The sequence below is a fragment of the Leopardus geoffroyi genome, chromosome B3 (genome assembly GCF_018350155.1).
Source record: "Leopardus geoffroyi isolate Oge1 chromosome B3, O.geoffroyi_Oge1_pat1.0, whole genome shotgun sequence".
NCBI classification, from domain to species: domain Eukaryota; kingdom Metazoa; phylum Chordata; class Mammalia; order Carnivora; family Felidae; genus Leopardus; species Leopardus geoffroyi.
Window position 1 is genome coordinate 18,202,126 of NC_059337.1, and position 12,990 is coordinate 18,215,115.

The window sequence follows — 12,990 nt, forward strand, 5'->3', positions numbered from 1 at the left end:
GGTTTATGTAATTTAAAAGAAAAAAATTTTTTTAATGTTTATTTATTTTTGAGAGAGAGAGAGAGAGAGAGAGAGTGTGAGGGGGGTGAGGGGCAGAGAGAGAGAGAGAGGGAGACACAGAATCTGAAACAGGCTCCAGGCTCTGAGTTGTCAGCATAGAGCTTGATGTGGGTCTGGAACTCATGAACGGCGAGATCATGACCTGAGCCAAAGTCGAACGCTCAACCGAGCCACCTAGGCACCCCAGGTTTATGTAATTTTTTTTTTTAATTTTTTTTTCAAGGTTTATTTATTTTTGGGACAGAGAGAGAGCATGAACGGGGGAGGGGCAGAGAGAGAGGGAGACACAGAATCAGAAACAGGCTCCAGGCTCTGAGCCATCAGCCCAGAGCCTGATGCGGGGCTCGAACTCCCGGACCGCGAGATCGTGACCTGGCTGAAGTCGGACGCTTAACCGACTGCGCCACCCAGGCGCCCCAGGTTTACGTAATTTTTAAGGTCCCTTCTAGCTCTAAATTTCCATGATTTGTAAATACAAGGTGCATATAAGATTTCCCTTTCCCACTCATGACTTTTGAAAAATATTACATGTATTTTAAATCGATCTTGAGACTATAAAATCTGTAACAGATTTATTACAAATTTGGTGTTTCAGAATTATTTTGAATTATTTTGTATAGTTGATATAATAGTAGTAGCTTACCCTTTGGCTCTTTGTAATGTCCCAAAACTATTTAACAAAATCTGTCCAAACTCCTGGTCTTTCCTTATAGTGTACATATTGAGGAAGAAAGCCTTGGCTCACTTCTAATTTAAGGAAGCAATGTTTTTAAGCTGGTTGCAGAACAGATAGTTGGCTTAACATTTTTCTGTGCTCATGCATGTAACCATCATGGCAACCAGTACTTTTTGGAGTTCATGCTCCTTTGATAGTTCTTGAAAGAATTCTCATGGGAAGCTCATTGGGGAGAGCTGCTTAAGACAGCTATTCTGGATCTGATTTTCTAATGTTATATATGTATTGTAGGCTTCATGGGACAAATTGGTTCCAATGCTGATATTTATTTCAGAGTTACTTATTATCAGAGTTAATTCTCTTAAAAAGTATGCCTTAAAGTATACATCATGGATTATTTCTTCAAAGTAATCTTCTATTATAAGAAGCTCATGAAAAATAAGTTTAAGGAAGTATTTTTGTGCTGATACCATTTATTATTCTTAAAAAACAAAACAGTAGCAAACAAATCCCTTCTGGCCTCATATGGATGTTGGTGACTTTGTAGTTAATGTTAAGCTGCAAAAATATTGTGTAAATAAAATTGCTTTACCTTTGAAAAAAATTATCATATATCCATTGTTTTATATCAGTTAATGAATTATTATAACTACTATTGGAAATAAGCTACTACTGAATAGAGTACATAAACTATTTATATTCTCCCAACTTTGAATTAGCAGTGTTACCACTCTTTGCAATTACTGTTTTAAAATATGGGGAGAGGAAACCTTTTTCCTTTCTCTATAATAGAGATATTATAAAGAGAACTGTTATTTTCATGGTTAACAAGTATACTGTATGTGATCTATGGAGGAAATGCCAGAAGAAATAGGAAATACTATTTTAAGGGGGTGTGTGGAATGTTTAGGAGGAAAAGAAGATAGCATTTATAATATTTGTAATTTAATCTTCATACAATTTAAAGATGATAGGTTGTCAGTAGTAATTTTCCTGTGTAGATTGTTTCTTTGCATTTTCATTATACTCAGATTGCATTGCGTTGTGTATATATAACTTGATTTTTTTTATTTTTCGTTTGTCCATTAAGACTGTCAGTCAATTAAATAAAACTAGGGCTTATTTATAATGTCCCACATTTGGTGTAATAAGTTCATAATATGTGTACATATTTTTCCCCTTTTGTTATACTTGTAATTGCCTGATAGAAATGTAATGTTCCTAAACTGGTTTGCGTTATTAAAGTGCTAATTTTATGCTTACTTGGTAACAGTGATATATTTTGTTATGTCTAAATTTGACAACACAACTTTAATATCAGTTTCTGACATTTAATTTTCATCTCTGAGTATTTGAAATTATGTATGTATTAGCATATATGTATTCATATATAAATATTGAAATTGAAAAGGTTCATGTCAAACATACTTATGTTCAAATACAGTTCCAAAGAAAGCAGCTTGAATCTGCAAATTTAGTAGGAAACTATCCTCTTCCTCTAATTTTAATAACTAGAGTTACTTTATCACATGAAAGTTTGTAAGTTATTACATTTAATATAGATGAAAACGAAACTAACAGTTTTTTCTTCCTTGTTCTTTATTTACAGCCTGGTTTACCACCTCAAAACTTCTCAATGTCTGTCACAGTCCCTGTGACCAGCCCTAATGCTTTGTCCTATACTAACCCAGGGAGTTCACTTGTGTCCCCGTCTTTGGCAGCCAGCTCAACATTAGCCGATTCAAGCATGCTGTCTCCACCTCAAGCCACGTTACACAGAAATGTGTCCCCTGGAGTCCCTCAGAGACCACCAAGTACTGGCAGTGCAGGTATGTAGTAATACCTATTCTGCTGATTCTTTCACAAAAAGGGTGGTAAAATGAATTACTAACATAAGCAGTTTCTTATTTTGCTACTTGTAATTTTCTGTCTTTGATGAGCAAGAGTCACTGCTACATAATTGGCTCCATTTTAAAGAGTATTTTTGAAACTTTAATATGGGCTCTCTAACATCCTTTCAGGCACAGTGGAACGATACTACAGAATTTGCCATCTAGAATTTTCCTTATTATAGGAAAGCCATACTTTGACAGGCAGAAAATTTAATTAGCATATCATGAGCAAAGACTTGAAGTTTGGGTGTGAGCCAGTCATGTTAAAAATACTGAGAATAGATCTACCTGATTGGAGTTAGAGTTCATTAATTCAGCAAAAATTTGCAGTGCATTTACTTCTTCACACTTTGCAGTGCAGTGTCTCCTCTCCTTTAAATCCTAGATTGACTAGTACTCCATTAGCACTGCCCCCATTCTCATCATTTTGCTATTTGATACTGATACAGGAAGGCATACACTTTAAGAGCTTGATAGGTGAGCTTACACACACACACACACACACACACACACACACACACACACACACATTTAACTACATCATTTTGCACAGTAATGCCAAATTCAGACTAGGCTAGTTTTTGTTTTTTAGGAAAGGAGTGCAGGTTACTTCATTCAGATAAGGAGAACCAATTCATATTCATTCTTTGCCCTGTCTCTTCTCTCTGTAACGTTTTTAGGTGGGATGTTGAGCACTTCAGACCTCACAGTGCCAAATGGAGCCGGAAGCAGCCCAGTGGGTGCGTGAATTACTCCTGTTTTCACTTTGTAGGCATCTATCCTATGTGAGATGAAAGGAATATTGTACATCAAATAACGCCTTCTATCAAGTGAAGAGCTAAAAATGGGGTATATGATCAGAATAGACATGTCCCTTTGTAGACTTAATTGTCTTCTGAGGAGTACTTTTACTAATACTTAACATTTTTTAATAACAACCCTGCTCTATTCTTTATACCTTGGCCTCAAGTGCCTCCTTCATAGCAGATATTGTTCTTTGCTAGAGACAAAATTGCCTTAATACAGTTTTTTCATCAAGGCAATTTCTTACACAGAGAAGCTTTCTGTATCCTCTATTCTCACCAAACTTAGACTATTAGCAGACCGATACATCTTACAGTAAGTAGCATGAAATGTTTTTAGAGTGATTGCAGTACACAGAAATGGTGGACCTAATTTTAGAGCTACAAAGAGAGTTGAGGAGTTTGTCTTTGAGGGATCTGTTTTGGTGGCCATGTGTAGAACATTCACATATTTTCACAGTTGCTGCCAAATTGGCTTTTTTGCTTTGGCATCCTTTCTAAAGATGACCAGCAAGTTTAAACACATTGTGAAGGTGTCACCCAATGTTGATGTGCCAGTAAAGATAGATTGTGAACTGAGCATTACGGAAATATGGTATGTATGTTAAAGAGTTAGAAGAATAACTGTATCCCTTTGGATAATCATCACATTAAGTGGTCTTGGTCTCTTAATCTGGGATAATGACAATTGTCATCACTGTTATCTAAAAACAAGGGTGGGAACTTCCTCCCTGCTTTTAGGTATTGTGTGTCCCTGGAGACTTCTGAACATAGATCTCTTACCGGAAAAATCCCAATTGCATGTATTCAACCCATTCATTCTACAAAAATGTAAGGAGCTTCTGCCTCAAGAAAATTAATGGAGATCATTGAATAACTTAATTTAAAATGATGAGAAAAAACAGATATTGTTGAGATAAGTTACAAAACATACAGTGACCTAAACTAGGAATAAGCACCTAATTATGTCTGCCCCTATATTAATAGCTGTTTGAATGGAATTAAATATAAGACCCATTGTTGGATCTTTTTGAACAGATAATTCATTGTGGAAAAATTCATAAAGGTCTTAACAATTATACATTAGCACTGCTATACTGGTACATGTATTTCCAGATATTTAGAGTTTATTTCAGTTCCATTTTAGTTATTTGCATGCCCATATACTCTTCGTGTTAAATTTTCCCATATGCTTTTATTCCCCCAAGACTTCCTTTCCCTTCTACTTCCTTTCCTGGTTAAGGCTGGAATCAAACATTTCTATTTCATTTAAAGTTAATTTTAACTAGTTCTTGGTTTTATTTTCAAAATTCGTTTTATTTCATGGAGTTTACTCTTTGATGATTTCTAATGTGTTTTTGCATTGCCTTTACTTTTTTTTCATCCTCTGGCATTGTAAACACGGTTCTTCCTCCTGTCAAACAAGTGTTTCACTTCTCTCCTCATTTTTTTTCTTTTTTTTTTTTTGTTAAATTTTTTTTTTTTTTTAACGTTTATTTATTTTTGGGACAGAGAGAGACAGAGCATGAACGGGGGAGGGGCAGAGAGAGAGGGAGACACAGAATCGGAAACAGGCTCCAGGCTCTGAGCCATCAGCCCAGAGCCCGACGCGGGGCTCGAACTCACGGGCCGCGAGATCGTGACCTGGCTGAAGTCGGACGCTTAACCGACTGCGCCACCCAGGTGCCCCTCCTCATTTTTTTTCTTATACTTCCCACATTTCCTAAAGGCTTTTTCACTGTTTTTTTTCTTATCTGCATGCAACTATAAATCTAAACTTTGTCTCTGCTGCTCAGTTTTCTGTGTTCCCTTGGTAATTTGAAAGTCAGACTTTGTCATTGTCCTAATTTGACCTTCTGCATGTAACCCTGTTTCTTTTTTTTTTTTTTTTTTTTTCCCATTCATTTTCTTTTTTTGTAAGCCTCCCCCACATCTGGACCCTCCTGTTTAGAGGGCTTGCATGATCGCAGTCCTTAGATCATGGCACATCACCACTGGTTTATATGGAGCATCTCAATGTTATTTATTAATCCCTCTTACACCTGTGTTGCATTCCTGTTCCCTTCTTCCCCCATCATAGGCAACCACCTTAGTGTGCTAGTGTTAGTAGTATTAATAATCGTGATTAGCAAACATGAATTTGTATTAACATTTAAAATTTAATTAAAATATTTTAAGTGCTTAGTTATTTAAAAGCCTGTTTCTATTATTACTTGTACACAGATAAAGCCTGCTTCTTAGGGCACACCTCAGCATCTCCTAACACACGAGATTGGCTATCTTGATTCTTCATTAGTTCCTACTCCTATATGCCTAGTTTTATATATATCAGGTGTAATTTTACTTATTCTACTTGTGTTTGGATTGTATTCTAAATGGCTTGTGTGTTATAACTGGTTTTTAATATATGCTACCTCAGAATTAGACTTAACTGAGGAGACCTCTTATGTCACTTAATTTGGAGACCAGCTGGAAGTGGTTATTTCTGTGCAGTACTTGGAGCATACGTGAGTTTAATGTGCTTCTTGCTATAAATTTTCCCATTAAAATAAATGGTCTTTCATAGGTATTTTAGACATGGTATTTTGTGAGAGAGAGTCAGATAATACATTTTAGCTTATTTTCAACAATGGTGCCATTTTGGTTTAGTAGTTTGGAAAAATAGTTTAAACTCATTTTTTACCTAAGTAAAGTCTTTATGAATGAAAAGGTTAAACAGTTAAAATTTCCAGAGAAATGCAGAAGAAAAAATATTAAAAGATATGGGTATGGGTTTTTTTTTTAATTTTTTAAAAAGTTTTATTTATTTTGAGAGAGAGAGAGCATGAGCAGGGGAAGGGCAGAGAGAGGGAGAGAGAAAATCCCAAGCAGGCGCTGCTGTCGAATCCCCCAACACAGGGCTCGAACTCACCAACCATGAGATGATCTGAGGTAAAATCAAGAGTCAGATACTTAACTGACTGAGCCACCCAGGTGTGCCTCATGTTTTCTAATGTGTATTTTTCAGGGTACATTTCTACATGTTTGATAAACTTTGTGCTAAATGAAATTAAACAACTTTCTTCTCTGTAGGACATTCAGAACCTTTAAAATGTTAATCTGTTTTGTGAGTCATTAAGCTTAGTGTATAAATATGGTTACTCAAAGTGATTTCATAATCGAACCCTTCATTTTTTTTCCCTCATGAAAAAGCATCTTTCATAATTAGTGCCATATAAAACATTTTGGGAAATCTTGCTTCTGATCTTAATATACATAGAAAAGCATTTTTGAGTGTGAAGACTTCCATAAGTTGAAATTGAGGTTTAATAAAAGAAACAAGACTATCAGGCTTGTGCTGTGTTAATAGCAGAGCTGTTCATTGGGACCAGCCCTTGCACTGAAGACAGTTAGAAATGCTAGGGAAAACATTTTTAAAATCTGCATGAAGCATTTGAGAACTAACAAGATAGTGAAGCATTTCTGGCTCAAGATCCAGGGAATGACAGAGACAGAGACTTCAGGAGGGTGAGCCCAACATTTATGACTACTTTTCCTCAGGTGGTATTTGCCACTTCCACAGTGGGGTGCTTCAGAAGCAGAGGATGACAGCCTGAGAAACCCAGGGGGACAGAGAGATCAAAGTTCAGGGTCCACAAAGAGTTGGGAGGGCCCAAATGTGTTCTTGGCCCCCTGTGTTGAGACCCCAAAAGGCGGGACCAGGGAAGTAGAGTGAATCAGAGTTTAACAATCCCTTGCAGTAGCTATGGCATCCCACTTTCTGAAGCTAGACTGTGGTCATCTATGCTTATAGTACAGAATAAACATTCTTTTCAATATCTGTGTTTTACATTAAAAAAAATGTTGTTATACAAAAAATGAAGAATGACCACATGCTGGGCCGCAAAAACTCTCAGCAAATTTCAGAGAATTTAATCATATGGAGATAAATCTCTGGTGACAGAATAATTCAGCTAGCAACCAATATCCAAAGATGCTTGTTTAAAACAAATGTTCTATACATAACATGTATAATAGCTTACTGTGGCATTCCAGGCTTAGAGACTTGTAATGAGCCACTTCCAGATAGCTTCGCTTCACCTTTAAACTGTCACATTTTTACTGATACTGTCATTTTCAAATGCATAATACTTTTATAGATGAGCCCTCCATTTGCCTTATTCTTATTTTAATTTTTGTTGAGTCTTCTGCTCTCCAGAAGATAGGATGCTTCGGGCCTATGTCAGAGTGAAAGCCGAAGCATCCTTGAACTTTTTAATTTAAGCATTGAACAAACTCTGGATAGGGAAAGACATTAACCAGGAAACTAGAGGAAACCTAACCATGAAAGGAATCTTTGTTCATCAAAAACACCATGAAGAGAATGAAAAGGCAAGATAGAGTGGGAAAATATGGGTGTGTGTGTGTGTGTGTGTGTATGTGTGTGTGTGTAAAACAGAGGGCTTTTTATGAAGAATACTGTAAGTCATCACGAAAAAAAAAATCTGATTTTTTAAAATGCGCACGAGAACACAAACATTTCACAAGAGAAGCTCTCCAGGTGTCTAGTAAACATGTGACAAAATGCTCATAAGAACCAATTGAGGTCTTGCTGGCAGGGTGTTGGGGGGGGAGAAGGGCTAAAGGGGTGAGGGTCCTAAAGGAGTCAGACACTTGTTGGGATGAGCACTGAGTGTTATATTTAAGCGATGAATCACTGAATTCTATTCCTGAAATTATTATTACACTATATGTTAACTCACTTGGACTTAAATTTAAATAAATAAATAAAAAGATGCTTATTCTCAGTAACCAAGGAAATGCAAAACTAAAGCCACAGATAGCATTATACACCTAACAGAATGGCCTTGGAATAGGCAGATAATACCAAGTGTTGACAAGCTATGGAAAAATTCAAACTCATATGCTGATGATGGCGGTACAGATTGGTGCAGCCATTTTGACATTGTCTACATAGGTGTAGATGTGTGCATTCTACAGTGAACCATTTTTACTCATCTTTATATGCTGTAGAGAAATGCATGGGTATACCATGAGCACCAAGAGAGATGTAAAGGAATGTGCATGGCATTATTTGTTACAACCAACATCTAGAAATAATCCAAATTTGTATCAACAGTAGAACAAATAAATAAAGTGATAGTACGTTTATATTAAGAAATACTATACTGGGGCGCCTGGGTGGCGCAGTCGGTTAAGCGTCCGACTTCAGCCAGGTCACGATCTCGCGGTCCGTGAGTTCGAGCCCCGCGTCGGGCTCTGGGCTGATGGCTCAGAGCCTGGAGCCTGTTTCCGATTCTGTGTCTTCCTCTCTCTCTGCCCCTCCCCCGTTCATGCTCTGTCTCTCTCTGTCCCAAAAATAAATAAACGTTGGAAAAAAAAAAAAAAAAGAAAGAAATACTATACTGCAACAAAAAGGAAGACATGACAGCAGTAATTAACAGTGTGGATGAATTTACCAAACTTTTATTGAATGAGAGACAATAGATGCAAATACAGATTGGTTCCATTCAAATACAGTGTGAAAAGCAGGCGAGCAAAATTACAGTGCTAAGGATGCATGTATAGATAGGTGGTAAAACTATAAAGAAAAACAAGTTACTATAAAAATCACAATACTGGTTACTTTGGGTAGGTGGACAATAGTAATGTTTTGGGGGGCCCAATTATAGAGACTTTGGGGGTTTGGCAATATTCTTTTTCCTGATCTAATGGGTACGTGGATGTTCACTTTATGATAAGTCCTTTTTTTTTTTTTTTTTTTAAATATAATTTATTGTCAAATTGGCTTACATACAACACCCGGTGCTCATGCCAACAAGTGTCTCCTCAGTGCCCATCACCCATTTTCCCTCTCCCCTACACTCCCCCAGAAAAGTCCTTGATCTTTGAAGTTTTTGTTTTGTGCACCATTTTGTATTATGTGTTACGTTAATACAAGTTTTTAAAATAAACATAATACATTTGATTTTAAAAAGGAATTATAAACCACCAATGTGGAGGCACTTTTAAAATCATGAGAGAATGTAACGTACATAGTTGTTATACTATTAATTCCAAAATCTAGAGAGAAAAAAATTGACACATACACACATTCATACTCTCAGAAAGACTCAGCAGTCTTTGTGTCTCTGGGTGTTATTGCCCACATGCAGCAGCTAGACGTGCAGCCCCATCTTGAGATCAGGAAGCAAGTCGGTGTAAGAGGACAGGCCAACAAGCCTAGGATGGCAGAGTGGAAAGCTGGAAAGTTCTAGGTCCGCTACATTGAGCTGCTAAAACCACTGAGCCTGCAACTACTTTACCCCCAGTCTTCTGTGAGATAAAAATTTTCTCATTTCTTAAGAGAAAAAGTAAGGTAAAATACAAGTCAGAAGTAGGGGAATATTTAATAAGCAGATAAGCATTTATGTACCTAAATGAAAGAAAAAAACCAACTTCAATTTCAAAAATTGAAAGGATGTATCAGGAGATTTAAATAAAAATGGCAAAGAAAAACAACTTACTAATTGCCAACTATTACCACCTTTTTGTGACATGGAGAGCTGATGAAGGGATGTTGAAACTGATGATCTCATGTGCTTATGGCATTGTAGCAATCTTTCTAGAAAGATTTTGGCAAGGTGTTTCAGTAGTCATAAAAATGTTTATGCCTCTGAGCCCACTAATCCCATTTCTGGGACTCTCCTAAAGAAATAAACTAGAATATACAAAGTTTCACTGCAACATTATTTAGAGTAGTGAACAATAGGAAGAAACCAACGTATTCTACAGTATGAAAATTATGTAGATTAAAATTTTCAGCTGAATTCCTTTTGAGTTGTGATTTAAAACTGCAAAAAAAACCATGCTTATGGAAAATTCAAAGGAAGGGAAATCCAAACTGATTGTCATAGTTGTGTTGGGATAGTGGAAGTAGGAGTCTTCCCTCTCGTTTTCTACTTTTTAAACTTTCTATGATGCTATATTGATATGGTATCTCCATAGTCATAAAACTTTTATTATAGCAAATAAATTAGAGTATTCATTTGTGTTTCCTTGTAACGTGATAATTTTTTGTCTTCAGGCTATGTCATTGTCTAAGTGAAACCAGTGTTGTCCATACTGTAAATTGTGGCCATCTTCCATAGTGGCAGTCTGATTTGGCTTACTAGACAGATTTCTCTGTGGAAAATTTACATTTAATACTTAGATAATTTGTAGTTCATATGACTTCAGGAACTCCTTTTAACTTTGGGCTTGTGTTTAAAGATCAAGTGCAGAATCAAGTCTCTGATCTCCAGCAGTTTTGCTTTGTAAAAACATTTTGAGAAAGAGAAAATATATATATACCAGACTAGTATATAGAAGGGCTCAAGAAGCTCTTGGAATTGTTTAGGGGTGAGTGAAGGTAACATGTAACGGCTTGCAGAGTAGCAGAGGCAGCGGCAGTTAAAGAGAAGATGGATGAAGTGAAAAACACTGTAAAGCAAGAATAGCAGGGCTTGAGCCCTGTGAAAGTGGGATGGAAGTGACTGGGGATGGCGGTAGTACAGGAGTTTAAACAGGTTGTGTTAGAGATGACAGCAGCATATCTGGGGAAAAGGCCACCAGATGGTTGCATGTGAACTTGAAATGAGATATAAAGCAGAAGCACAGATGTAAGAGGTACACTGAGGCAGTGGTTAAAGCCAGGGGGTGCATGAAGTCTCTGAAGGAGGAGAAGCCTCTTTGGGGCTGTCCACATGGGATAGATTGAGAGGGCGAATACAGTATACAGGAAAAGAAGCAGCAGGATTTCATGAGCAGTGTCTGTTGTAGATATGCATTTCTAATGGACAGAATCCATGCTCTCTATCATACAGGAATTTCCACTGAATCAAGTAAATATGTCATCAGTTATTTTATTTTTGTCATCAATAATCTTGAAACTCATGGGCTTTTTTACTTTTAGAAACCTCATCAACTCATTCTTTATAAAAATACAATTTTACAGGCTTTTAAAATGCTTATTTAGGGGCGCCTGGGTGGCGCAGTCGGTTAAGCGTCCGACTTCAGCCAGGTCACAATCTCGCGGTCCGTGAGTTCGAGCCCCGCGTCAGGCTCCGGCCTGATGGCTCAGAGCCTGGAGCCTGTTTCCGATTCTGTGTCTCCCTCTCTCTCTGCCCCTCCCCCGTTCATGCTCTGTCTCTCTCTGTCCCAAAAATAAATAAACGTTGAAAAAAAAAAAATTTTTAAATGCTTATTTACTGAATAATCAGCTGAAACTTTGTCAGGTTTTATGAAAATTTGTCAAATATGATAAAATCAGTTCTTGAACCTTGCTTTGAATGAGGTTTTCAGAATCTTTTGAGATTTTCAAGTCTTTGCATGTCAGTTCAACTTCTGAATTTAATTCATAATAATAAGACATTAAAGGCATCACTGTCTACAATTTAGCCCTAAAAGAGTAGTATTAAGGACATGGAGTGCTTTCCAGCCACTTAATGCATTATGTCAGCTGATACGATATTCTGAAATATGAGCCAGACTGATATAATTGAATGATATGCCTCAGAGCTATAGGACCGTAAGTGAAATTAGCTTTGTTAGGTTTCAAGAGGCATTGGTATGCAGTTTGCTCAAGAGCATTTGTATCATGTATTATGTCAGGGTGTAATTTACCTTAATACCTAAAAACACATTTGAATAATAATCACATTAAATTGGGTTTATCCATTTAGAATTGGTACTGCAGTTCTTAAATTTATAGACTATGTCAACATGAGTTATATCCTGAAGGTATCTGCCTTAAAAATCTATCTCAGTGATATCTTCATTTTGTCATAAAAAGTGAATAGGAAGTAAGAAATATATTAAGATAGCATATTGCTACACTTTACAAAATCACAAATAGTGCATATAAGGTTATCATGTTTCAGGCTGGCAAGTTATCCAACACTTACATCATCCTGTAATAATTATCTGCTGCAGACTCTGACTTCACACTAAAAAATACCATGCTTTTAGATTCTCTTCACTCTGGGTTGCTATGGTATTATGTGTAGCTTTTCAGCACCATAGACTCCACATGGGAAGAGAGTATAGAGCTTCCTGATAATGCATTCTTCTAAATTATCCTCGAATCATCTCGTAATGTATTTGAGAAGAAATACCGCCTTACCCTTCAGATTTGAGTACAAATCAGGCAAATAAGAATCTTCTCAATGTTATCAAAGAGATTACAAATGTATATTTGTGCCTGTTAATTAAGAGAAACGTTAATCTGTACTTGTTAATCTAATATTCTGTTAGTTTCTGTCACACCCCCTATTTTTGAACAATGTTTGATAAGCAGTTTTTATCCAGATGGCTCGTTTAGCAGTTACTTCTGCCCAGTGCATGGATGCGCTCCACTCCACAGGGGGTGGCCTGGGGAGGAGATTGCTTAATAGCACTGCTTTCTGAAGCTTAGCAGAACATAGGAATTGCTCTCTGGGGTGTGGAAAGGAGATTCGGCCCAGACTTAATATGTACTACTTCAAGATAATGGAAATTGCCTCATAAGGTTAACTGAAATACCAGTCCCCACAGCAAAATT

At 36.8% G+C, this 12,990-nt stretch overlaps 1 protein-coding gene and 1 long non-coding RNA gene across 15 annotated transcripts in view; both read left to right on the top strand.

The window, feature by feature from the left end:
- The window catches only part of MEF2A (myocyte enhancer factor 2A), a 167,542-nt gene that overhangs the window by 129,757 nt on the left and 24,795 nt on the right, over positions 1–12,990 (top strand). For all 14 annotated transcript variants that reach the window (XM_045448773.1, XM_045448777.1, XM_045448769.1 and 11 more), the window contains 2 exons: positions 2,346–2,565; positions 3,309–3,368. In XM_045448773.1, coding sequence (XP_045304729.1) covers positions 2,346–2,565; positions 3,309–3,368 — 280 coding nt within the window. The remainder of the gene's footprint in view (positions 1–2,345; positions 2,566–3,308; positions 3,369–12,990) is intronic.
- Positions 182–1,998, top strand: LOC123582560. Its single transcript, XR_006704461.1, has 2 exons — positions 182–247; positions 481–1,998. It is a non-coding gene; the product is annotated as an uncharacterized LOC123582560 (long non-coding RNA).